The sequence below is a fragment of the Helicoverpa armigera genome, chromosome 4 (genome assembly GCF_030705265.1).
Source record: "Helicoverpa armigera isolate CAAS_96S chromosome 4, ASM3070526v1, whole genome shotgun sequence".
Classification (NCBI taxonomy): Eukaryota; Metazoa; Arthropoda; class Insecta; order Lepidoptera; family Noctuidae; genus Helicoverpa; species Helicoverpa armigera.
This window is the reverse complement of record NC_087123.1, coordinates 9,949,706-9,976,041: the sequence shown is the minus strand read 5'-3', so window position 1 is coordinate 9,976,041 and position 26,336 is coordinate 9,949,706. Positions and strand designations below refer to the sequence as shown.

The 26,336-nt window shown below is 36.0% G+C and overlaps 3 protein-coding genes across 4 annotated transcripts; 1 reads left to right on the top strand and 2 right to left on the bottom strand.

Annotated features, from left to right (window-relative positions):
• The first annotated feature begins 349 nt into the window (after positions 1-349).
• Positions 350-9,780, top strand: LOC110374979 (phospholipase A-2-activating protein). Its single transcript, XM_064034231.1, has 16 exons — positions 350-579; positions 647-880; positions 1,171-1,361; positions 1,715-1,856; positions 2,431-2,588; positions 2,987-3,128; positions 3,720-3,900; positions 4,224-4,333; positions 4,604-4,693; positions 5,151-5,324; positions 5,870-5,993; positions 6,966-7,026; positions 7,300-7,425; positions 7,926-8,071; positions 8,568-8,692; positions 8,935-9,780. Exons 1-16 carry the CDS (start codon positions 443-445, stop codon positions 9,110-9,112), a joined length of 2,319 nt encoding a protein of 772 aa, XP_063890301.1. The 5' UTR covers positions 350-442; the 3' UTR covers positions 9,113-9,780.
• Positions 9,637-19,100, bottom strand: LOC110374980 (IST1 homolog). 2 transcript variants are annotated; one of them, XM_064034232.1, is made up of 8 exons: positions 18,789-19,099; positions 18,041-18,203; positions 17,343-17,562; positions 16,821-16,957; positions 14,049-14,186; positions 13,551-13,601; positions 11,905-13,207; positions 9,637-9,920 (listed from the first exon to the last, which is right to left on the bottom strand). In XM_064034232.1, exons 1-7 carry the CDS (start codon positions 18,968-18,970, stop codon positions 12,971-12,973), a joined length of 1,128 nt encoding a protein of 375 aa, XP_063890302.1. In that variant the 5' UTR covers positions 18,971-19,099; the 3' UTR covers positions 9,637-9,920; positions 11,905-12,970. The 2 variants fall into 2 exon arrangements, with proteins under 2 accessions (XP_063890302.1, XP_063890303.1); XM_064034233.1 differs by lacking the exon at positions 14,049-14,186 and having other exon boundaries at positions 18,789-19,100.
• A 1,803-nt stretch (positions 19,101-20,903) lies between these two features.
• LOC110375005 (protein dispatched) lies at positions 20,904-26,130 on the bottom strand. The gene has a single exon (XM_021332959.3). It carries the CDS (start codon positions 25,866-25,868, stop codon positions 22,509-22,511), a length of 3,360 nt encoding a protein of 1,119 aa, XP_021188634.3. The 5' UTR covers positions 25,869-26,130; the 3' UTR covers positions 20,904-22,508.
• Between the last annotated feature and the right edge of the window lie 206 nt (positions 26,131-26,336).

The following is a 26,336-nucleotide window of genomic DNA, read 5'->3' as shown; positions in this document are numbered from 1 at the left end:
ATTATCACAGTTTACATGAATTTCTAATCAAAATATCATTATCTTTTATCAAAACTCCCGCGCTTGTGGGCGAATTAGTGTTCGTTCAGTTGCCAACACGGTTGCAACATAATAACAAATAAAGTTTCGTTCAGAAAAATAATGAATACAACCAGTCATAGTTTTTGTTAACCATTAACGTAGTACAAATCATTATGGTCTTCATTTAGATTAAACATTTTATTTAAGAATATTGTATTAAATAGTTTCTGAAATAAGCAGTTATTCTTTCCCGTTTTCTGCAAAATGCGAAGTTGGAATAATGCAAATATTCCTTTGCTTACATAAAAACAATGTTTGCAAAAAATGGAATGACAGCGTACGTCAACATGACATGACAACTTTTGTTCGCCGCGATTGTTTCTCATTTTTCTCAGCGTTTTTAAACTAAATACGATTTCCAATGGCTGTTCCTGATTATAAACTAAGTGCTATCTTGTGCGGCCACTCGCTAGATGTGCGATGTGTGGCTACGACAAAAGAATTTTGTATATTATCAGCTTCACGCGACAGAACTGCAAAACTGTGGCATCCGGAAGGGTTGGTATTTCTATTCCGTTACGAGGTTTTAAGTTGTTAAAAAGTTAACAAAACCGTTTTGTTGCAGAGTGAAAGAATTTGTGAATGTGGTAACGTATAAAGGGCATAGGAATTTCGTGTCTTGTGTGTGCTGGCTGCCTCCTTGCGAAGCTTTTCCCGATGGTCTAGTGGTGTCGGGCAGTAATGACAACACAATTCTGGGGTACAACCTGCAGGATGGGTCGATCCAGATAACGCTAGAAGGTCACGAGAACGCCGTGTGTAGCGTCACGCCTGGACGCGATTCTGGCATTCTGTTGAGGTTAGTAATCCTTTGTTTTCATGTGGCACTTCTATTGATCGCAATTTTGTACAAATAAACAATGCTATTTTGTACAAAACGTTCACAGAACAGGCTCAGTCGGTCATCGAACACATTATTTTGGGAAGTCTCTACTCTATTCCTGACATTTTTTATTCATGCAACATTCAACAAACAGGGGAATACCCCATACTTATACTATTAATACACATTATTTATCTTTGTGAATTCTTACATTGTCTTTGTATTAACTAGGACAAAGAACTTATAATGAATACCTCTCCCCACAGTTCTAGCTGGGACAGTACCGCAAAGGTATGGAACATAAATGCAGTCCGCACACCTCCATTAACACTGAAAGGCCACCAGGCTGCAGTCTGGGCTGCTGTCGAGCTGTTCAATGGTACCTATGCTACGGCATCCGCTGACAAAACTATTAAGCTCTGGGCAAAGGATGGCACTGTTATTTCTACATTGACTGGTAAGAATATAATTTAAAAAAGTAATCAGAAGTGATCCCTCTAAAAACGAATATTCAAGCATAACACATACCAAACTTTCTACATAATTATATATTATGTCTACTGTATACAAGATTTAACAATCTTCTTTAGTGATGTAGATATAAATTAATATCATACCCTGTACCAAACATTCTTTGAAAAGCGCAAAATTTTCTTTGTTGTACATCATTAGAACAAAATAGTTCAAGACAATTCAAAGAAATGTGACAATAAACAATAGATGGCCTTATAGTTGCATTTTAAAAAGTTTTATTTAAAAATTCTTTCCTTTGTGGCTTTTTATATACTAATTTTATATAAATTTTTCCAGGCCACACAGACTGTGTAAGAGGTTTGGCCATAGCAAATCCTGAAACCTTCCTCAGCTGTTCAAATGATGCTTCTATCAAGCTCTGGACTAATAAAGGACAATGCCTTAACACATTCTATGGACATTCTAACTATATTTACAGGTAAATAATCCACATACAAATCAGACCAGTAGTTCCTGAGATTAGCACATTGAAACAAACAAACTCTTCAGCAATAAATATAATATTAGTATAGATGATGAAAGTACAGTAATTGTGGTGAAATCACAATTAATTCGTAAATTGTCATGTCATCACATCATGTTCATCTTATGACCTCATGTTAGAGATAAAAATATTATTAAAATTTAGGGTTTCCCGTAATTCTACATAGAGATAACCAAGCCAGTGAAAAGCCAAGTTCAGGTACATTTTATATCATAGATGTGACTCTGCCTATGTTGAGGAACCGTTTATTATGACGTAATTAGACTACAAGGTTGTTTTCATATAAAATTCTTTAAAAATAAATTCAGAAGTAATGACTTCACTTACAGTGATATGTTGTCTATTATGAACCATTTTTGGTAAATGATTCTGCTGTACCAATACTTGATTCTACTGTAGTTGGCAAAGGATAGGCAGATTATGTGTTAATATATTCCTTGTTATTTATCTGTAATATTGTCTCTTTCTTATTCTTCTCCTATATTAAAACCTCCATTCCCCCTTACAGTATCAGCATGAACCCAGGAGTGCAGCAAGGCTTCGCGACGTGCGGCGAGGACGGCAGCGTGCGGCTGTGGGCGGCCGGCGACTGCGTCCGCGACATACGCCTGCCCGTGCAGTCTGTTTGGAGTATTACTTGTCTGGATAATGGTGATATTGTTACTGGTGAGAAAATTTTTATGTGAACACACACCTGTCAGGATCTGTCAGACTGAGGCCAAGGAATTGAATTCAGGCCTGGTTTCATATGATTTCATGTAAAGTTTTCTTAAATTCGATTCTTTCGCCAGGGTCGCTGCAGTCGATTCCGATAGAAGTGCGTTCACCTTTTACTATATTTGAACCTTTTCTTAAGGCTGTTTTTTTTACAATATTTTTTTTCACATTTGATCTATGATGTCCTAAGAGGGAGTATTTGTTATTTCATGAAGTGACACAAAACTGTGTTCACAATAGCTGTCTATAGTCTGAATTTGCATCCAGCTTTATTAAGATTTTACTGTGAATAGTTACTTATTGTAGATCTACCTCTAAACCTAAAATTCTTTAATCTGTATAAACAGGTTCAAGTGACGGAATAGTGCGAGTATTCACAAAGGACCCCGCAAGGTATGCTGATGAAGCAACACTCAAGCAGTTTGAAGAAGATGTGGCTAAGATGCAGGCCGCTTCTCAGCAGGAAATTGGAGGGTTCAAATTATCAGAGTATGTTTGAATTTCTGTTTATGTTTCTTCTGCTTTCTTTCTTTCTGTATAATTTTTTAAAACGTTTTTTAGGTTAAGCATTTTTAGGATGTGTAGAAGAGGGAAATCCAATTACCTTCTGAATTCTTTTAAGTGTTTGTTTATAATATTAGTGCCAGAAGATACTTAACAATTGAGATTTTTTAAGGATGTTTAGATACTACACTAAAGGAATTTCAATAATACAATACAAAACTATTTCTATTGAATGTCAAATCTTTCATAGTTCTCTCGTTTTTGTTGTTAAGTATCATTGCGTGAGTCGCTGCGAGGCTCTGCACAGAAAACAATTTTACTCCTGTACCTTTTTTTTAACGACGCCAAAAATCATCAAATTACCCTTCTCACTGTGGGTTAGCAGCGGCTACCGAGAGACTTTTACTGGCTAAAAACCGTCGTGTTCCGTCTTAGGCATTTTATGTACCAGGGCCGCGGTAACTCTTTCTAACAATCTCGCAACCTATACCTACACACTAGGTTACCTACGTGAGGTTGTACCTACTTGTGTTTAGAATATAGTAGCCTGACTGACTGATTTCAACCTATCGACAGATTACCCGGCCCCGAAGTGCTCCTAGAGCCAGGCAAGACAGACGGGCAGACGAAGCTAGTCCGTCGCGGCACCAACGTGAAGTGCTACTCGTGGAGCGTTGCGGAGGGCACGTGGCAGGAGATCGGAGACGTCATGGGGACTCCGCCCTCCAGTGAGGGGAAGACTATGTATCAGGGGAAGGTTGGTATTTGTTTTATCATCAGATTACTTGGCTAAATGTAGCCTTTGAGTTACGTCAAAGATGCAGCATGCCAATCAATCAATCATAAGGTAACGCTTGGCGCGGTCGGTTCTTGGATGGGTGACCATCTTGTCATAACGAGTTCTTCCATGTTTCGGAACGCACCATAAACTTTTGGGTCCTGGGCTGTCATTAGAACATCTTTGATATTTAGATGAATATCAATATTTATCGTTTATACATAAATCGGATTATACATAAATACTTATTTATTATTGTAATTATTTATTGAATATAGTATTATTTATTGAATTGTTTTCAGGAATACGACTTTGTATTCAGCGTAGACATCAAGGATGGTGCTCCGCCAATCAAACTGCCATTCAACAAGACTGAAGACCCTTGGGTAGCTGCACAAGCTTTTATACACAAGTTAGTATTTTTATGAATAATATTCTATATCAGCTAGTGAGAGATGTACAAGTAACAGGACATTTATTGAAGGTATAAAGCACATTTTCTTTTTCATACAAAAAATTAATTTATATTTTACCGACTTCTCAAAAAGGAGTATGTTATCAATACGGATGTTTGGTTTCACGTTACTCCATCATGTGCAAACAAAAAATGTATTTTCCGTTTTGAGAAATGTGTTCGACCTATTTCCAACTTGTGATTGACGGTTTGTTATTATTGTTTCAGGAACAATCTACCTCAAGTTTATTTAGAGCAAGTTGCAAACTTCATCATTACTAATGCCAAATTGGATTCACAGCCCGTATCAAGCAATGGGTAAGTAATATGTCATCATTATTATTTTATAGATATTTTAATAAAAAATCTATACCTCTAAAAAGTTCGTTGTGGTGTGTCATGTTACACCATTTTTTATTTATTTTAACTTAGTACACACATGCAGCACAGAAAATAAAATACTCCCAGTTTAGGAGAGTCCTTAATTCATTTCAGTTTTTGTGTCTTTTGATTTTTCAGCAGTGATAATGAGATGAAAAGTACTCAATTTTGTTTTTATACTTAATATTCTAGCTAGCTTCACAACAATGAAATAATGTTTTAAATCAGCATCAGGAACAATCACAAAAAAAAAATTTTTGCTTACCATAATGAGTTATCATAATCATAAGTAATGAGTATAAATTTTTGACACGAATTAATTTATTTGAAAAATTACTGTACATATTTGAATTCTTTTTCTTCCTGTATTTACGTATTTCTTATTACATTCCAGTTTCGCGGACCCGTTCACAGGCGAGTCTCGCTACGTGCCCGGCTCGGGCTCCGTGGCGGGCCTGCCGCCGCCCTCACACGCGGATCCTTTCACGGGCTCCGGGGCTTATACCACTACACAGGCCACTACCACGTCCAGCGAGAAGATGCTTATACCGCATGATGCTTATATTAGGTATGTTTTAGTTATGTCTAAGGTTTTTTTAAGGTGGTGGGGGTCGGCTTATGGGCTTGCTAGATGCTGATGAGTACCATTGTGCCACGTGGAAGGACCGCCTTTCAAACCATTTAACGGAGCAAGCCAGGTGGGCTTCCGATGTTCACGGTTAGCACTTGAGGATAAGTGTACTATATGGAGTGACCTATCAAAGCAGTTAACGGAGCAACTGAGCAACCCATTTTTCATGGGAAATTATCAAACAACCTCTCCCCCTGTGGGTGCAGTGGAAGCAAGAATGAGACTTTTACTAAATAAAACCTTCACCTTCATTACACTGGTTCTTCAAACATTCTGAGTTCTGACTACCTGTACTGACTGCCAAAAATCTTCAAATGGCAGCCCAAACTCAATTACCCAATCAATTTAACGTCCCTTCTGAAACACGGAATCCGAAGTTTATACTTTTTTCCGAGACCTATTAAGTATAGTATAAGTTATTAGTGTTATATAGTGTTAGTCATTTTATTTGTTACTTTATAATAAATTAATTTGACCCTCAGGTTCGACCAAGCAAACCTGAAAGCGATACACGACAAGCTGCGGGAGTTCAACAGTAAAGTGGGCGACGGACTCAGCGCCATGACTGACGAACAACTCGAGTCCGTCGTCAAGTTGGGGGAAATGGTTAGTATATACGAACATATAGCTGATGATTATAAGGCCCAATTTACGCCTTTTTCCCCTCAATATCATTGTCTTAGTATATGTTCTTATGGAGTTTTATAATGAAACTAGTTTCCTCCAGCGGTTTCACCTATGTCCCATACCAAGATTAAATATAGCATAAGGGCGGTCGTTTTGGGGGCTGTCTTTTGTAAATTTGACGTTCAAAAATTGCTGATCAGCCTACTTTAAATAAATGACTTCTCATCGCATATCTGTAAGAACCTAACGATGTAATTTTTTAGATCTTTTACATATAGTTTTAGATAGTTTTATTAGAGCAACAAACAGTCAAGGAGAGTGCAACAAAAAATAGCTTTTTATAATGCAATAGATAGATTGCTACTAACTATGATGTCCTCCTACTACTAAACCTACCACGCTTTTTATTTACTCACGATAAACAGTCATAAAATAATGCAATTACATGCTTCACAATAAACAATGATCGTCTGATATCATACAACAAGCTATTAACAAGCCATTCACCATTAGATAACAACTATACTTGTGAAGATAACATTGTATTCGTTATCGCGACTGTAAGTTATTATGTCTGTGTTACATTGTGTGAAAACGGCACTTCTATGCGTCAACTAAAACCAAACTATGTGTGTAATTTAAAGATGATTGATCTTTTACCTAGATGTCAGTGTAAATATGTTATAAAAAAAGTATAACTAACTTATTCCCGTGATTTCAACTATGTCTAGTCTAGAGGGAACTGCTCCCTGTTCGAGGCAGAGCATATAAAGTATCCTATGCTAGGTACATCTCGTAGTTCTAAGCTACCTTCCTAATTTTCAGCCAAATTGTTCCAGCCATTTTTGAGTTATAAATAATATAAATAACACGAGTCTCTCCTATATCTATACCCAAACATTGATTCATTTTCTTATTTGGCATTAATTTAGTAATTATTTCTTATTACAGAATAGTACTTACAATAATGAAACCATATCAATGTTGAAGACTATGTTGGGATGGCCCAAAGGTTTGTTACACTACTATTATAATGAAGTTTTCAACTACCTTTCGATAAAAAAGTATCGTATAACAACATATAGGATACTTTTTTCAGATGTGTAAGCTATATTAATTCATTAAAATATAGCTTAAGCATCTGAAAAAAGTATCCTATATGTTATGGGATACTTTTTCATCACAATCCAATCATATTTTTTGCATGAAAGAAGAACAAACATTCATACATGCGTTTCTAATATTAGTAGTATTATTTTCGCAAAAATATATTTTCTATTTTCAGAGATCCTATTCCCAGTCCTAGACGTGACGAGGCTAGCAGTTAGGAACAAAGAGATAAACGGACAGATATTCGACACGACGCACGGCCCCACCTTCATCAAGTACTTACTGTCGCTGTTAGCACCTGGTATGTATCTGTCATGTGATTGTGCATATGAGCGAGAAGTAATATTGATTATAAAACATTGTATATTTTGCCCAAATTAAATTAAATTAGGGGCAGAACGATGACACAATAATTTCAGCATTGGGCAATTATGCACGGAGGAAACATAATTTCTTATAAATTTGTATTTGACACAGAATCGAAGTCCAGAACACAGAATTGCTCTAGCATGTTGGAATTTGGAGGTATAGCAATATATAGTGCAACGAAGTGCTAAGTGCTATATTTAAATAATATTCAATAAATTATATTTTTTACCTGTGCACCAAAAATTGCAGTTGACCTGTGCAATCAATCAATCAATCAATAGTTCCTTAATTATGATGGTAAAAATTTCAAATTACTACCTACGATTGAATTTCATTTTAACGATCACACTATTAAATAATATCATTTTACGGATCACACTATTAAATAATAAAAAATATCATTTCAACAATTGAATTTTGATATATTTCCAGATAATCTTCCAGCGAATCAGATGCTAGCGATGCGCGTATTAGTGAACGCGTTCAGCGACCTCCCCGGCGAGATGCTCGTACTCGCTGCAAGGGAGAGCCTGCTGCACTCGCTCATATGCCTCACGCATCTCAATAATAATGCGCAGGTAAGGATTATTTGAAAATATCGTTTCTAGTAAAACGGAATTTTGCATTGATGTTGTCATGGTATATACCACATTATTATCATTTAACACTTTTATACGTGACTACACTTACCAGTATTTTGGCTGACTTCAGAAGGCAACTGAAAAACTAGCTTCACATTCCTGATATGACAACTTATTTGAAATTGCCACAATGTCTCTTCCTCGTTCTTCCTGCAATCGCGGGTCCGATTACTGGGCCGGGCCGAAACGCTTTGTAGATTTATGCACCCGATCTCTCTCTCCAATGGTGTCGAATTGCCTTCCTATCGACTTTTGAGAGTGAGTTTACCTGTGTCGTTAGGAAATAATGTTTTGCACTCAGCTCTTTTCCATAAGACCAATTTTTGGGACCGTGCAACTATTATTCAAAAAAAATACCAACACGGCCGAAATTGGTCGGAAGCCATTATTATTGTGTGTGAATTTCCTACAATATGTCCTACATGTATACCAGATCGCAGCCACATCTCTGCTGCTGAACCTGTGCGTGGCGCTGGCGCAGCAGGCGGACAGCGTGGAGCTCGCCGACTGCCTCGTCACGCTGCTCGGCAGGTGCACTGACAACGAGGCTTACTTCAGGTAACTACCACATGTCATACATAACATACACACAAGTAATAAAATGGTGTAGTGTGTAGTGAGATAATGGGTTATAGAACGAGAACTGCCGTGGAATTGTCCTCTGCCATGCTTTCCCTGTGGCATGTTGGGCTGTCAAAGTGTAGATTCACCATATGACATGTCAGACAGTAAAGATTAAAAACAAATGAGCCAGTCGTCCATAAATCAAGAAAAAAATTGATCCAATTTTTTTTTTTCAGAGGTCTGGTGGCACTCGGCACACTCCTGGCTGAATCTCCCAACAAGCTACAAATACAGACGAGAATAGTTTCCTGCACCCAAGTACACAACCGGCTGAAAAAAGACAGTGCCCACATCACGGACCCCAACTATGCGAAAATAGCAACACTTTCGCAGCAAATCATCAGTCTTTTATGAACAAAACTTTCTCAACTACTACATAAGGCTGTTATTTATATTAGATTTAAAAGATCATTTTTGTATGTCCATATTGACGACCGCGCAATGGATTTGAATAGCTGATCTTCGCTCTGTGTTAGCGCCTTTTATATTTATTCGTTGGCTGAAGCAGCGACTTGATATACTTAATTCTATTTGAAGTTGAAAACTGTCACAAATAAGCAATAATTGTCGATTTGCTTTGCGTGAGCATATTCAAATTTAGGATAAAAATAAAATATCTTGCTATCTTATTCATGGTTATTTCCTGAGACACTTGACATGACAACAGTGTTTCCGATAGAAGATAATTATTTATTCCCCATGTTAGGAAATTATAGACAACTTAATTCTGTATACAAAATGTAATTTACGAATAAGGTAGTGAGCGCCTTGATTGTTTGTACGAAGATGATTAAATATGGTTATTATGAAATGTTGACTCTTTGCCCATTTTAAGTCTATTTTTGAATAAATATTCAGGGTTGAATAAAACACTTGAATAGATGATAATATGTATAATGTATTCCATAGTGTACAAGTATTGACAACACTATACATTCGCTTGCTACCCGTCATCAATGGAAGCATGGTTTTATATCAGACATTTGCAGCAATAATAAATTGTATAAAATATTAAAATAAAACTCTTTTATTTCGTAACTTATACTTTACAAATGTCTACAATCAACCAGATATTTTACAATTTTAGTAGAAAACTAAATATAGTAAACAATGATTCTATGAAAATGGGATTTGCAATAAAATTTTTCCTAATATTGACAACCTATACGGGTGTCCATTTCGACCGCGCGGCCACCTCATAATTTTTGATGAAACTTTGCCAGGAATTAGTAGTAATTTGTTACTTTTCACTCCTCTTTTCCTGAATTTGTTACAAAAAAAACCAAGCCGCTATGACAAAGAACAGTTGGCCGCTAGAACCGCCACTTGCCGTAGTCATCGCCCGTGATTACTCAGAAACTATACAATGCAGATAGACGAATGATACATCAAAAGAAAGGTCTTAATTTGTTAAATTTGTTACAAAAATAAAAAAGGTCAAAACGTAGATATACAAAAAGTTATGCAATGTTAAGTTTTCAGGTTATGAGTAGGTAAGTATATCACCGTAGGCACCAAATTAATAGAGGCTAATGTGTATAGAAAATTAGTCTTCAATTTGTTACAGCGAAAAAAGACAAAAAAATACTAGAAAGCAGGTTCAATAATATGTTAGAGTCGATTTTAGTTGGCCGCGGGACGGCAATATGCCTAAAATACAATTTCGTTTTCTCGTTATTAAAAGTAGGTTTTAGCTTAATTAAAGTACTAGTCGATGGGTAACGTAACCTAGTTTGAATAAATATAGCGAATTTAACTGCAGCATTCGTATTTTAGGAGATATTTACAAAAACACAGTGGTATGAAACTGTATGAGAGTAGGGTGTCCATGCATTTTCACATATTCGAAATTTTCGTTATTCACGTCTTATTTTTTTAGGGAGAATGCATACTTTATAAAAATCAAAGTCACAAATAGATTAAAATTTCTTTATTTACAATCAACACAAAGACAAACAAATCAATTGTTTGCCTTTGTGTTAACACAATGTGTCAAAAATGTGACACGAGTTGAAAGGTGAACTTAAGCTAGGCGAGATCATAACATTTGATTTAAACGGAGCTGCAGACTCAGTTTTACTCACTGAATTGCCGATTACTCTTAGCATTAAGGATAATTATTATTTCTTAGTTGGTACTATAGAATTTATACCAGGCACAAAAATAGGCCACTATAAATGTCATTTTTTAAATAACAATAAATATTTTTGTTACGACGACAATTCTTTTAAAATTGAAATAAGTACCTCTAAGAAAATATGTCTACATTCTGTGTCACATATTTTCGTGTCAGTTAATTTATAAATATTATGTTAGTTTATGAAGATTTTATATTTATCTGGTTGTCTTTTATTACTTGATTTGTTTGCCTTTGTGTTGATTGTAAATAAAGAAATTTTAATCTATTTGTGACTTTGATTTTATAAAGTATGCACTCTCCTAAAAAATAAGACGTGAATAACGAAAATTTCGAATATGTGAAAATGCATGGACACCCTACTCATACAGTTTCATACCACTGTGTTTTGTAAATATCTCCTAAAATACGAATGCTGCAGTTAAATTCGCTATATTTATTCAAACTAGGTTACGTTACCCATCGACTAGTACTTTAATTAAGCTTAAACCTACTTTTAATAACGAGAAAAACGAAATTGTATTTTAGGCATATTGCCGTCCGCGCGGCCAACTAAAATCGACTCTAACATATTATTGAACCTGCTTTCTAGTATTTTTTTGTCTTTTTTCGCTGTAACAAATTGAAGACTAATTTTCTATACACATTAGCCTCTATTAATTTGGTGCCTACGGTGATATACTTACCTACTCATAACCTGAAAACTTAACATTGCATAACTTTTTGTATATCTACGTTTTGACCTTTTTTATTTTTGTAACAAATTTAACAAATTAAGACCTTTCTTTTGATGTATCATTCGTCTATCTGCATTGTATAGTTTCTGAGTAATCACGGGCGATGACTACGGCAAGTGGCGGTTCTAGCGGCCAACTGTTCTTTGTCATAGCGGCTTGGTTTTTTTTGTAACAAATTCAGGAAAAGAGGAGTGAAAAGTAACAAATTACTACTAATTCCTGGCAAAGTTTCATCAAAAATTATGAGGTGGCCGCGCGGTCGAAATGGACACCTATACGGTTACGGTCGCGAGTTCCAATTATTTTCTTATAATGAAAATCCCATTCTTATAAACATTATACCTTCACATTCCTAGTTATTATGTTAGTTAAGAACAACAGTATAAAAGTTAAATATTCATTATTAACACATTCAATCACAACTATACAGTGCCAGCAGAACGCCGACATAAAAAAGTAAAATAAAAAAATAGATACAGATTTGGTTTTACATACAGAATCGTCATCGTTACGACGACCAGTCTTAACTTAATATAAAAGAAGATAAAACTAAATGATTATTTCATTATTAAAATCGTGTTTTATGAGAAAGCATATGACTCTTAATTGATTTTAAAATATCACATAGTGAAGTGTCATTATGGAACAGCCGAGTGAGTCAACATGAAATCGCATAATTTTATTGTTTTGAACATTCAATACGAAAAGCCAATACATATGTTTATAAACTTCATAAGCGATGTATGACATTCATAAGTTACTCAATGGATTGAAATATTATAATGATTTATAAATCGCACTTGATTGAAGTGTCGATCAATGGCTGAATCGTACATAGTGATTAATACTCATTACAAAAACTGAGCGTAAGCTATTCCTTGCAAAACTGGCCGCATATCACGGGTCCTTTTCCTACCTTAAACATAAAATCCAATTCATTTCTAATAAGGCGTTATTCGACAAACGTCAATAAGATCAATATGATCAGATCTCACTCGACCAAATCCCGTTGTTATGCGTGTTGTACTAAACCACGGAGGATGGAAAGATTAGCGGAGATGCCATAAGGCAGGTAGGTCAGGCGCCTTCTTGTAAGCCAAGTAACGAAGACATGTCTAAAATGATCTGTTATTATCAAACTAACCAGGCTTTCAGGTTCCTTGACACATCTGTTAAATATTGGTCTTGATTGATTGGTGAATTTGTTTAAAAAATGTGCGGCTTTCAAAGGGCGAAGCTAGTAATTATCGTTCCTCGTCCTTCTAACACTACTTTCTTAAGAGAATTAGCGTTATGACATCTCCGCTAGTCACTTTATTCTCCATGTACCAACCCAGCTTACTTCTTCTTCTTCAACTCTTCGAACCTACGGTTGAGGTCATCAAAGTCAATCTCATCGGGTGCGTTAGGCGCGTTTGGTTGATTGTTGGAAGTGTTAGAGTCGTTGCTGTGTGGCACTGACGGTAGGATGAGGTCGGAGGGCACGGAGGGCAGCTCGGGGAGCTCCGGGAAGTGGTTGGGGGGCACGCGGGAGCGAGGCTGCGGCGTCGGCACCTGCGGCGGCGGTACGTGCGGCTGGAAGTTAATAATAATATTATTAAGGTCTTTGCAAAGACTGGTTGTAAAATGTGCAAATGAGTCAGTGCAGTGCACATCACGATAGCATAGGGATGTGCGTTGGTGGGTTACGAGTGTATATCGATATTGAGTCGATTTAAAAAAAATATATATAAGTTTTATGTGCTGTGTACAAGGCTCAAGTAAATGGTAGCTTATTGTACCAACTTAATGCTATGCAATTATCTACAATTATTCAAATTGAAAAGAATTACAATCATAAGATGATATCTACAGCATGCCGTGTATGAAGATAGTGATTAATAAAAGCTCAAAAAATAATAAAAAATAAAATAAATACCAAATCATGTTGGATGCTGTCATAAGCAGGTGGCAGATTGCTCATTTCATCCTGAAAAAAGTAATAAGTGGTTTCAAGCAACAAACACTCAGACATGCATTGGATTTATTAGCCTACAAGTTAAAAGTTAAGAAAAGTAACAATGCAGGCAACTATTTTAATGTAGGTACAAACTCCAACAGATCAACCTACCCGAATTTGTCATTTTTTTTCTAATCGAAGATGAACCTTCCACTATTGTGATAATGTTGAAAATGCATAATAAAAAAAATGTCGGTTTGAGGTAGGTTGAGGTGCTGTCTTCTGCACAGTTTTAGTGATTGGCCTTATTAACATAAATTATACCACTGCTGGACAAAGGGTAGACACAAAAGATCAGTTTATCCATTAAATCGTGGGTAATAAAAGTCAAAATAAAGTTTGGATAAGGTGAAATTGAGACCATCATTACAATTTCTTGTCATCTCTGTTACATACATATACTACTGCTATTTTTACCTGCAAGAAGCTATTGCTGAGTGACTTGGAATCCACTCCTGGCGGCAGATGGTAGCCCATGGGCTGGCTGGGTCCGCCGTAACCCTGCGGCGGCGGCGGACTCGCTATAAACCCGCCCACTTTACCGCCCGACGGTTGCTAGAGATAGGTGAAATTAATCACAAAATTAGTAATTGAGTTTGACGCTAGAATCTAGCAAAATACGCTGAGGACAAGTTCACCGATTGTATAAATGTCAAATTTCTTCAAACAACATCAACTTCATGAAATTTCACGTTTGAATTTCTAAGTAAACAGTGATTTTAAGAAAACCAGCGTTTATATTATCGCTGAGGCCTAAGTAGCCTTCAGTTTAATAAAGAGACTTCGCTTTCTTCTGGCGCCAACTATAGCGTCAATTGCGTAAGTAAGCATAATGGGGGTAAAAGTGGGGACAAAAGAATAAGAAACGAAACAAAAACAAAATCGAATCGTGTTTTTGTTAAACAACTCATTATTTCAAGTGAAAAATAGGCTCAGGTTATTAAAATAATGAACAGATATTTACAATAACAAGGCCTTAGCTTGGTAAGTAAGAAATGCATAATGAATCACAGGTGATTTCTACAACAAAATGCAAGCTACAGCTTAACAACTCAAGGATGGGTTACACCACGAAGGAGAAAAGACTAGCGGAGATGCCCTAACGTAAAATCTCCTAACAAAGCAACGCGCCAAAATTCGGGTGAGCGGGGGACGTGGAACGTTACTGGCTCCACCCGTGCTACACCTTTATACGCCTCTTATGGAAAACCACCCATTTTTTGTAAATCCATCTAGCGTGGAATAGGATAATTAAAATCTAACCCTAAACTAACGTCGACCACTAGTGACATACTCAAAAGTAAAGTAAATACTCAAAATTAATAATTATTTAAAAATAGTAATTGAATTAGAAAGTTTGAAGAAGCATTCATTTGAAATGAACGAAGAGAAAGAGAGAGATAAAAAGTTAGAAAATTAATTGTTATATAAGTATTATTTTGTGCACCGAACTTGCCCCACAACAATTTATTTACTCCCCCAGAAATGAAATAGGTATAATTCTACTAGGAATCATTAAACGGAGACTCGATGAAAAATCATTTTTATTCACCACGGGTCTAAAATACCCCCATGTTGTAATTTCAGTATCAACTTATGTCATTGTGTTAGTTCATCTACTAGCCACTATGGCATCACAAGCACGATAATTCGTTCTATTTGTTCTAGAACCGTGCTGCGATGACTGTTGTTATTTTCGATGTTGCCATATTACGAAATTCACCAAGAAAAATGGGAATTAAAATTATAGGGACAGTGTTTATGAAATTAGAGTTTTCACAACTGTATCATAACGGCGCATCCACTAAATAGCAGACTTTTTGTGAGTCGGATATTGCTCTAAGTAAAGGTACATTGAAAAAGTATGTACGGCAAGAGAGATATACCTACAGATAGCGCGCGAGTTGAATGCAGAGCTTAGGAATGCGGTATGATAGTTGACAAGGATGGCACAGCACTACACTGCAGGCGCGTGAGGTGGGGCGTGCGGATGGCGGGGGGAGATGCTCCCGCTCTTTACCTCAGACCCCGACTGTATTCAACTCGCGCGCTATCTGTATGTAAAACATTACTGATGATGAATATAAATAAATCTACGCTAATTTTCGTCACATCTTATATTTGATATTTTTTGGAGCCATTGCAAAAATACTGTTTTTATAAAATGTAGTCTTAGATCTTATTACATGTAACTGATCACAACGACGCTGACTGGTTACTAAAAGAAATACATAGTTAGAGTTATGATTAATTTTAAGATTATTGCAGCTTTTTTAAATAAGACCTTTTTTATGGGTGATTGAAATTTCGATGTCTGGTAGCACTTAATTTTGTAACGGGTTTCTCTGCCTTGATGAACATAATTTTACTTCAAATATACGTAAGTCGACCACTTACCGAAAGATGGTGTTTTTATAATTTTAAATTTTCATGATAATATATCATATGTTTTGGTTTTTAAATAATCTATAATAAAAAAAACTTGTAGGATGCAAGGAAAAATGAAGCTGCTTTTTAAGGCAAAAATTGGTACCAATAATGTACATTGATTCAAGATTCATACGAAAATAATACAAATTCACTTAGAGGTTCTAGAAATGCAGCTATTGGACGACAGATGTCTCTAGCAAAAAATATGTTTTAAAGTTAAAATATTAATTACACGTGAAATGTTATCCTATCGTATGTTTGAGTTTGGATCCTGAGCAATTTCTACAATTAATGATAGCGCATTTCATCGTTTTAATCGAGTAACAAATAAAATCTATTGAAATTGTGGTAAAAATACAACTATGACAAGATGTCAGTTAGATGCGAAGGACGGTATATGGGCGGTGTCCAGCCACGCCTGCCGTGACGTAGTCGTGACGTATTTGACCTACCTGAAGGCGCGTGACCTACCTGCGTTAGGGCATCTCCGCTAGTCTTTTCTCCTCCGTGGGTTACACCATTTAACTATGTATAACGATACCCAAACTATAAGCAGCCGTTTAAATTGGTATACATTGGTCAGAACGGCGATTTGACAGCTTGTGATAAATAAATGGTGTAACCCACTCTAATTAAAGTGCAGAACACATACATACATATATGAAACTTGCAGCAAAATAAGAACCCTGACCCCAATATAGTTGGACGAAGCCTGAGCAGATGATGACATGGAAGAAATATTAACACAGGTTTACTTACAGAAGGATAGGCGAATGGCGTCACACTTGGTGGCGGCCCGGGCAGGTTGGGCATACTCATGGGCGGCTGCTGCGGGTACCCGATGAAGCCGGGGGGCATTGGCGGCCCATTTATATCTATTAACATTGCGTCGCGACCTGTAATTGATTTTAATAAATGTGACAATACTGAAAGCTACTAATACTTAATGTTATATAGTAATGTAAAAGATTTTCTTATATACATTACACCTGGCTCTCTTGTGGTTTATTCATATTTTTTAAACTAAAAATCACAATGCAGCAATTATTTTATTTTAGTTATTGTTCTTAACGGTACATTTTAATTTTTTATGACATATACAATGTCCAACAAAACTATACATATAGCTTGTCTGTTGGATCAAAATTAATAAAATTAATACTTATTATAAACTAAAAATATAATTAGAAGTCTTAAGCATAGTGTATCTGTTAGCCAAGTTGGTCCAAATCTTTGAATATTATATGAAATTATTCAAGGCAGGAGCTTTCTTAAACATACCTTCTTCTTCCCTCATAACCTGTTCATCAGGAGTATACTCCACATTATAGTTCTTAGCTATTTCTATGAGATACTTCTCAACAAGTATCTTAGGTGGACTCTGAACTGACATCTTATGCTTCAGTTTTTCACTAAGCGTGTTCACATTCTCATTTCTGCAAGCATCAGCGTAAATCTTTCCATATTTAGCTGTCAGAAGATCTGATATGATTTTCAGTTCCTGAAAATTATGGTTTTATTAGTTACTTCAGTGTAATTAAAAAAATGTAGTGCATATTTTGAGTCCCCTTTGTTTTAGAAAGTCGTTAAAATTGGACTTTCAATACTAAATAGACTCAAAATATCTTAAGAAAGTAATGTTTGCAAAACATTAGATCAATAATGATTATGCTAACAGTATCATGGATATTACTACCTATTTGTTTACAATTTAAACATACCAAATTACTAGACAAATTACAAGAACTTTTATTCAAAATAAGTCATTTCTTTGTGTTCTTATAATGTAGTGGAGTACACATTGTATTAAAGAAAAGTGTCTGTCACAATTTCTCAGTAAAATTATGATAAAATTAGACCATCACTATTTAATAAGTACATAGAACAGACAATAAGACTGATCTCTGACATTCGCCTTGAAGGAAACCACAAGGCAAAACTTAGTATAGAACAATATAAAGTCTTGATATTCTACTCACCCCTACATCCGTATGCATCCTAGGAGCCACCCATATAAGACTGGAGATGGCTTCTGCAAGGCCCTCGTCCAGCTCCTTCATCTGTGTGACCAGGCCAAACCTTGCCAACACCAAGTCGCAGTACATTTCCACTATCTCCATAGCTTCCACCATGTAATCCTCTCTGAAACATCATCATTTATTAATGTCTTTCATTTTCAGAAGAAAGTATCATAAAATAGAACTTTATGCAAGTCCTCAGATATCAGGAAGGTATTTAAAAGCTAATTAGTCAATAGCAAGATCCTGTAGTACCCATTTTCCTATACACTACTATTTATGAAATGTTAATACAAGAACAACTTTCAAGTTAATGAAACAAAGGCAATCATTTGCTTGAATGTATTTTTTTAAATAAATAAATTGGATAGAAAGACAATATGATATTGATGAGAATATGACAATATTACTTGTGATGCAGGACTTGGAAAGTTTTCAATCTGAAATAGTTTGATTCAAGTACCTTAACTTTGTGATAAGGTATAGGTATGTAATGTTGTCTTTGTGAACAAAGACAAATTAATATTTCAGACATTTGTGGGGGTTTTGAACTTTAATAAGAATCGAAAAATATAATCTACTACTCAATTCAAACAGACCCAGCCTATTATGCCATGACGCAATGCTATAAAAGTAATCAGTTCTTCCCCAAGGCCAGGTTTGTTTGCAAGGATTTACAACATTTCTACAAGAAATCTTATGAGCTTACCTAATGATGTGCTCCACACGGATCTTAGCCCTCTCACTTTTACCAGCAGCGATGTATTCAGCTATTTCCTTCCTAGCTTTTTGTGCCAATTCCGTTTTCTTCTTCTCCAACAACTTGAGCCTGTTTATCGCTAGCCGCAAGTGAGTTTTGAGCTTAGTGTAGTTCGGATTTGTGGAAAACATCTTGGAAACTTAATTTACAATTATTTATCAAACGGACAGGATTACGAATGAGTAACGCGAGAATTTACTATTTATTGTTTGCATGAATCATCTCAGCTCACTGATCTGATTAAAATCGTTCCAGCACGAATACAAATGACAAATGGTCAATCTATTCTATTTTCCCTTTGACAGCAGGATAGTTGAGGATAGCATACGGTAATGTACCCTAGTACGAAGGAGACAGTGATTGATATACTCATGCTCAAAATAAAATTATGTAGAAAAGTAATGCGTCAAGTGTCAAATAAGTAAACGTTTTGTTCTTGCTTTGAAAAAGTTACTACTTGTGTTTCTTGTGTACTAAACAATAATGCGTTTCTCAATTTTATTCCGGATTTAGGTCGTGGCGCGGATTTTATGAAATTTCCGTAGTATAAAACAGACTGTTGCATGCTTGCCAAGGTTTTGTCAACATCCCAAGAGAACTACCTTCTTAGCGTACATTTTAACGTGAATGCTAGCTCCTATGTTTTACACATCCACATCGATCTATTGAAGTAACAGGGGCCCGATTCTCCTAATTTTACTTAAGTGACCTTCGATTGACGTTCGACTCGATTCGACTGAGATCCAATCCCGACTCGATTACTATTGAAGCGTATGTGGCATTCCGCTATTTTTTCTTTGAAATAAACGTTTTCATCCTTTTCTGTCATTCAACAATGAATCATTTTGTCTGCAAATGATTTACGATTGCAAAATGATTGTACAGCAAACTACCGTATAGACCAAAATCATCAAAATAGCAGACCAATCGCACACCAATCAAATGTCAATCGAATACGATTGGTCTTTTATTAGTAGCAGAATGCCCGATATGGTTAAAACTGCTATTACGATCATATTGCGATTCGATTTCTATTCGATTTTGACATTATTAACTTAAGAGAATCGGGGCCCTGATCGAGGTCTGTACACAAGGAAGAACTTAAGAGGAGTAGCGGTAGCGCATGAGCCTGGACGCACACATTCGGTGTCCTGATCAGGAATTCAGATTTGGGATTCTCTGACACTGGCGCACACGTTCCGGTTCTAATTATTTGAACGCACGGAGAAGATTCGGAAACGAATGTCAGATTTTTTTCCGTTCGGAAAAAGTAAGAAAGTGTGCGCTCTTGTGAACATTTTGTACGAAAAAAAGAGCATTTCGGTTACCGAATTTGAATTCCTGATCAGGAATCCGAATGTGTGCGCCCAGGCTGAGAGGGTATGTATGGGCAGTACTTACCTAAGGAATTAGATAATAAAGTATACAGGAAAATAACATAAAGAGAGTACCTATATGGGGCAGTACAAAGGGGAGTAGATAATCGATGTACATAGGGAGTACCTTTAAATTAACAGTGTGTTGTTTCACAATACTTTATCGTAGGTACAGGTACGTACCTATATAAGTTATAAACTTAAACTTATAACGGTGTTGGAGGATCACGTGAGCGAAAATACTATCGGGGACGCTCATGCTTGACCACTACTAGGTTCCTTTTTTTAACGATAGCTACCTCTAATGAGGTCTGAATTCTGTTGATTTCGTAAAAACTCCCGTGCACGGAGAGCATATTGAGTCTGTCGTCCCGACCCTGATCTCTTTCCGGTCGTCTCAAACTGCCATTTGGGCTATAATGGTGAGAAAGAGAGAGAGCACCAATTGAATAGGTACTACGATTTTTACTTATGGCTCGTTTATATCTTATTTCACTCCCTTCTCTAATTCATGTGCTTAACATTGTCTAATTTAACAATGTTTAGGCACATGTGACCGCTCATGTACTTGGGAAGTCCTTGTGGATGACGGGTTTGCCGTGATCTCTATTATGAAAGACTTGCTCATGTTGTTTTAGGTTTAGCAAGTTTTATTTTTACATAAGGATTTTCAAACTATAAAACAACATTATTTACAAAAATTAACATTTTATTTCGTTTCTTACACAATCATAAACATAATATTAAGTTTGTAGCTACGTGAGCAGCTGTCCAATATCTAATACTACACTTAGAATAATACAGTAAGTCAACATTCGATACATTTGATTAGTAAAAAATCTTATTACATAGATTTTAACCATCCGAATTAGTTACGTTTTTTGAACTAGGACAGATAGACCAACTTATATTTTAATTACTGTATATTTGATATTCATAACAGGCATTATCTATGATCAATGGTAACAATTCCGTAACAAAAATATTTCAATCTTTTGTTGTCCAAAATTTGTGTAATTTTTTAGGCATTGCCCTTACTTAGTCTATTCATGTACATAGAGTTGACTTTGAATATTAACGCCATATATAAAATAAGTACATCACGAAATAGGATAGCACAATATTTCACACTTACGACAGGTAAGTACAAAGTGATAATTAGGTAGTAGGCACCTAAAGATAGTGACTACGATACATAGAATCGTTAGTAAAATTGGGCAAATTAGGAACAACGCGGACATAAGAATAAGCTGAGCTGAGACGTTGCTACCCATTTTCAACGCACATATAAATTTTTGGCACACACAATTGGCTGCATTTGGGGAATCTGCCAGATCCCCATGCTTTAGTTATTGTATAAAAAATCATTAATGTGGAATTAAACGCGACCATATTCAACAACGGTTTGCGGGCATCAATCTATACTATTATGGTATTAGAATGCTGAAAAGCGTGTTTGCTTGAACTCTTGAACATGCCAATCTCAGTAAGTGTTCTTTCATTGAGATAGAGTATTTATCGAGGAATGCTATAGGCGTTTTTTCATCCCAATACCCGAAGTGGATCCCACGGGACGCCAATGGGACCGCTAGTAGAAGCTATTTAAAAATAAATAGATAATATAATAACTATCCTTCTACTTTCAAACCGCCAATATGATAAATTAGACATTATCTTCGTAACAAATTCCAATTAATTTGTCGAGTGAATTTGCTCACAATACTAAGTAAGTACAATGAATTAGATTTTTCGAAATACTGTTTGTAAGCCGTGCAGGCGTTAAAATATATACATTAATTTATTTTTAATACATAACAATTTCATTGTGAATGTGAATTGACATTAATACTTAGGTATAATATGCTTATAACACGAATACATCAATGAAATAACAGTGCAAAGTAACATTTAAATACTTATACAGGTATAGAATAATTAAATCTAACATTAAGTACTTATCTAAATCAGATCATGATATCGTAATATAATACATATTATTTACTCCCGTGAAAGTAGAAAAACAACATCTATGTAAAGTAACTCAACATGCAAGCTAAGCTCGTTAAGATCTTATATTGTCCCATGTGAATATTTATGTGATAATTATTGTCACATCGATCATTCCTACAAATTGATTTTTACACGATAAAAGTGACGAGTATTTACAAAGACAAAACTACTACAGTAAATAAATGGAAATAGCGTTGTAAATAAAATTGTAAAAAAAATACTGACTTAGTAAAAAAATACTTCCAAACTTGCCTTAATTATAAGTCTATATTAGTTCTAACATTCAGTCATTTTCGGAAAATTTATTATTACTCGTATCACTAGACTTCTTAACAATTTTACTGTGACAATTCTCGAAGTCATCATGTAAAACGACTGTGGTAGCACTAGCATTAGAAGGACTGCGAGAGAGAGTGAGATTCGTTCGATTGCTATCAGCGAGGTGTTCTAGTTCGTGGCTCTCTAAATTGGGGACCCCTGAACAAACAGAGCTAACTCGGGATACTGACTTCCTTTCTTCCGTAGGGGTATCTTTTAAAGAATTAGGCCCAACTAAATGGAATAAGGAGCATAAGAAAAATGTTGCATACGTCCAACTGACAACCATTATCAGAGCCAAAAACGAACCTATTTGAGAATACGGTAAGAGATTCGAGCGCAATAAAAATATACCAGCAAATCCAGTCGTCAATGCGGCAGCAGCTGTTGGGCCAGAAGATGATGTCAACGCACATTTGACTCTAGCCGACTTTGGACCGTTAGCACTAGCAAACGTAAGTGCGTAGTGGAGGTTGAAATCCACAGCTAATCCTGCTGACGTAGATATTGCTACACTTTCTAAAATATTGAGCTTCCAACCATTTAATACTAATATAGCTATAGTTACAGTTGCTGAAAAAATCATGGCTGCTAAAGCAGATGCACTAATGATGAGGCTTAAAGTTGCCGGCACCAGAACTATGAACCCTAAAGTAGCCGACAGGATTAAAGCTATCACAGTTCCACTAGCTAATGTTTTCTGAAGGTCATAAAATTGGAAATCTGACAGAAACCACCCGCACTGCATTCCTGATGGCGCAGCTTTTAATTCATGCTGTGTCCAATTTTCTACTTGTTGATAAAAATTATCCGTTTCCGAATATGACAAAGAATAGGGCACAACACTCTCAAATTCTACTACCATTGCAGAGACTGTTGGGGGACTAGCACTTCTAAGAAATTTAGGTCCCGCCACACCAGGCATAAATATTTCGCGAGGGGTTTGATATAGGGACTCTATGGCTTTTATAATACAGAAATCGAATACTTCTTTTTTATACGGAAATTTTGATGTTTCACAGCATGGGGTCTTATTTATTTTGGCGATATGATCAATACACTTTCTACTCATGTACATTTTAAAACTTTCAATGAAACAGTTTGGGAGCAAGGGTCCTAAGGTTTGTTGAAAAAATGGTTGTGCTTTAATTCTACTACAAAATCCTGATAACCACAATTGAGAGTCAGGATCGGAAATGGAAAATTTTTCTTCAAATTCCAGGTGACCTTTTGAAGCTGGATTCATGTGGTTACCATTATCTATAGCTTTTACCCCCCAAACCCACCTAAGAGGCATTTTACTACCTGTACCTATATCCTTACCAAATCTTTCAAATAGGAACTTACTACTGTAGATCATGTCATATTGTTCAAAAGGATGGGAGGTTTGAAAAAGTTGAAACTGTTTTGTGTCTGGCAATTGAAGGCCAGGAAAGTAGAAAACTATGACAATACTGCACATCCCTATAGCACCCAACACTATAACAAACATTATGTACAATCTTGTGATACATGTTATAATAAATCTATTCAACATCGCTTTGATATCTTCGCAAAAGCCATTAATACTTTTATGAAATACTTCTAAAAACTTTCTTCGATTTGTACACAATTTAACATCTACAATAAATACTGATGCAGGTAATAAACTTATCATCAGAATAAAGTTGACTAGAACTGCTGTACCAGCAAAGACACTAAAGCAGTTTATAGCAGGAATATAGCTCACCCAGGAGGCAAGAAATGCAACTGCGGTAGTCACAGTTGTAACACTCATAGTCGTTATGGAGTGCTTCATGGTCTCCACAAGTATTTGCATTAGTATAGTCTCGCCTGCACTGGACACATTCTTTATGTCACTCAGACCATTATCCTGACAAACAACATTGTCACGGATGAGTTGCTTGCTCACCATTTTCCACACTTTGACATAAAGAAATGCATCATCTGCTCCAATACCTATCACAACAACTATTACTAATAAATTCATAAAGGGAAAAAATTCCAAATTGAACACATAGATATACAAGAAGTATGCTATCCCAATTGAATATGTTATACCTATGAACAACAGCAAAGTGAGAATAATGGATTTTGTATAGACCCACACACAGATAAATACAAAAATACCACCTAACCCTATTAGCCACGTATCTTGTATTACCCATAAGTCAAAAAGTGCATTCTTCAGTCCAAAATCCATAGCGGGTATAACAAGTGTTTCATATGATAAATTGGAATTTTGTAATAGTTCATAATACGGTAATACTGTGCTACTGCTAGGTAATGGCAAAAAGACCATTACATTCTTTACAAATGTCTGTGAGAGATCAGAAGGAGAAAATGCTTGCGAGTCTATTAAATAAAATAATAAATTATATATGGCATCATACTGGGAACAATACTTGGGGACTTTACACCTATCTAAATCACAAGAGGCCATTAATGAAAAATTATGAAAGTAACCTGCACATTTCTTCAAAATAGTAACAGTGCTGCTAACATCTTCTTTATTTAAATTTTCACAGGAAGTCTTCCCAGAGATTAAAGCTATGTAATTTGGTACACTCCACACTGGACAGCAGAGCTCTTCAGAATGTAGATCCCTTTGGCACATTTTATAATATTCATCTTCACCAATCTGTACGAGCATGGATTGTAATTTACACATTCTTTGCACATTTTCAAATGTTAGCAAAGATGTGTTGTCAGTATTTGTTATGACTAGATGAGCATAATCTGATATGGGCGGCCCACAGGTCCCCGATGCATAGTTGTGCGTTATAGGTTTGTCAGGCTTACGCTGCATTTCTTTTATAGAAACCCACTGCTTTCTAGTGTGGTCTTTAAGAACCTTTGTGTTATCATCTTCAAATGTCTTGTTTGTGCCAAAGCCCCAATGGACATGGCCATTAGATATGTTAGGGTCTGAGGGCAAATAATTCTTTTCAAAGTTGGTGTCATTGTAATGAACTTTTTTCTTTTTGTTTCGCTCTTTCTTTTTGTTGCGCCCACGTCCTGATCTAGGTTTGTCCTGGTGTGTTCTGTTGTAGTATGTTTGGTTCATACGTATTTGATCCTCGATTTCTTTAGGATTGACTGCGAGCCTTCGAGACGGTCTTGTTTCATCAATGAGGTTTTCCCATGCAATGAAACGATGCGCGAGGGTTGTTCCGCGCGTTTCAAAGCCCACTATGGGATCAGAGAATGATGGTAGCTCATGACATACTAATGGGATGACAGTGAGGATAGTCGAGATCCCAGTTACAGTGAAAAGGGCAAGGTAAGAGTGGCGGACGATAAACCTGGCGTAAGCTGACAACATCTTTATGTAATGACTTAACAGACCTCATAGTTATTTCACTGAACCATCTTCCCACAACAGCATAACACATACCCAACTTAGTTAAGCTAAATTAAATGCACTAAAAAGGGATTACATTTTGCAAAACAACTACACAACACATTAGAAAAATTTTGGAAGGATTAAAGTCGACCCCTACACAAAATATGTACACAATTTCAATAAATAAAGTACCACACGCCACAGAATATAAAAACATTTGGCAAACAATGACATAATGTCAAAAAGGGTAATGTCACGGCCTTACCCTCCGCTACCTCCTTCCTCTCCTCTCCTCTCGACTCTCCTAATCCTTATCAAACCCTCAGACTAGGTTCCTAATCTGACCATGAAATTATAATGTAAATAAATAGTACCTATGAAAAAAGAACCTATGAAGAATTTTAATATCTTCTCTGTTAAGACAATAATTGTTTTTTTTTTGTTTTA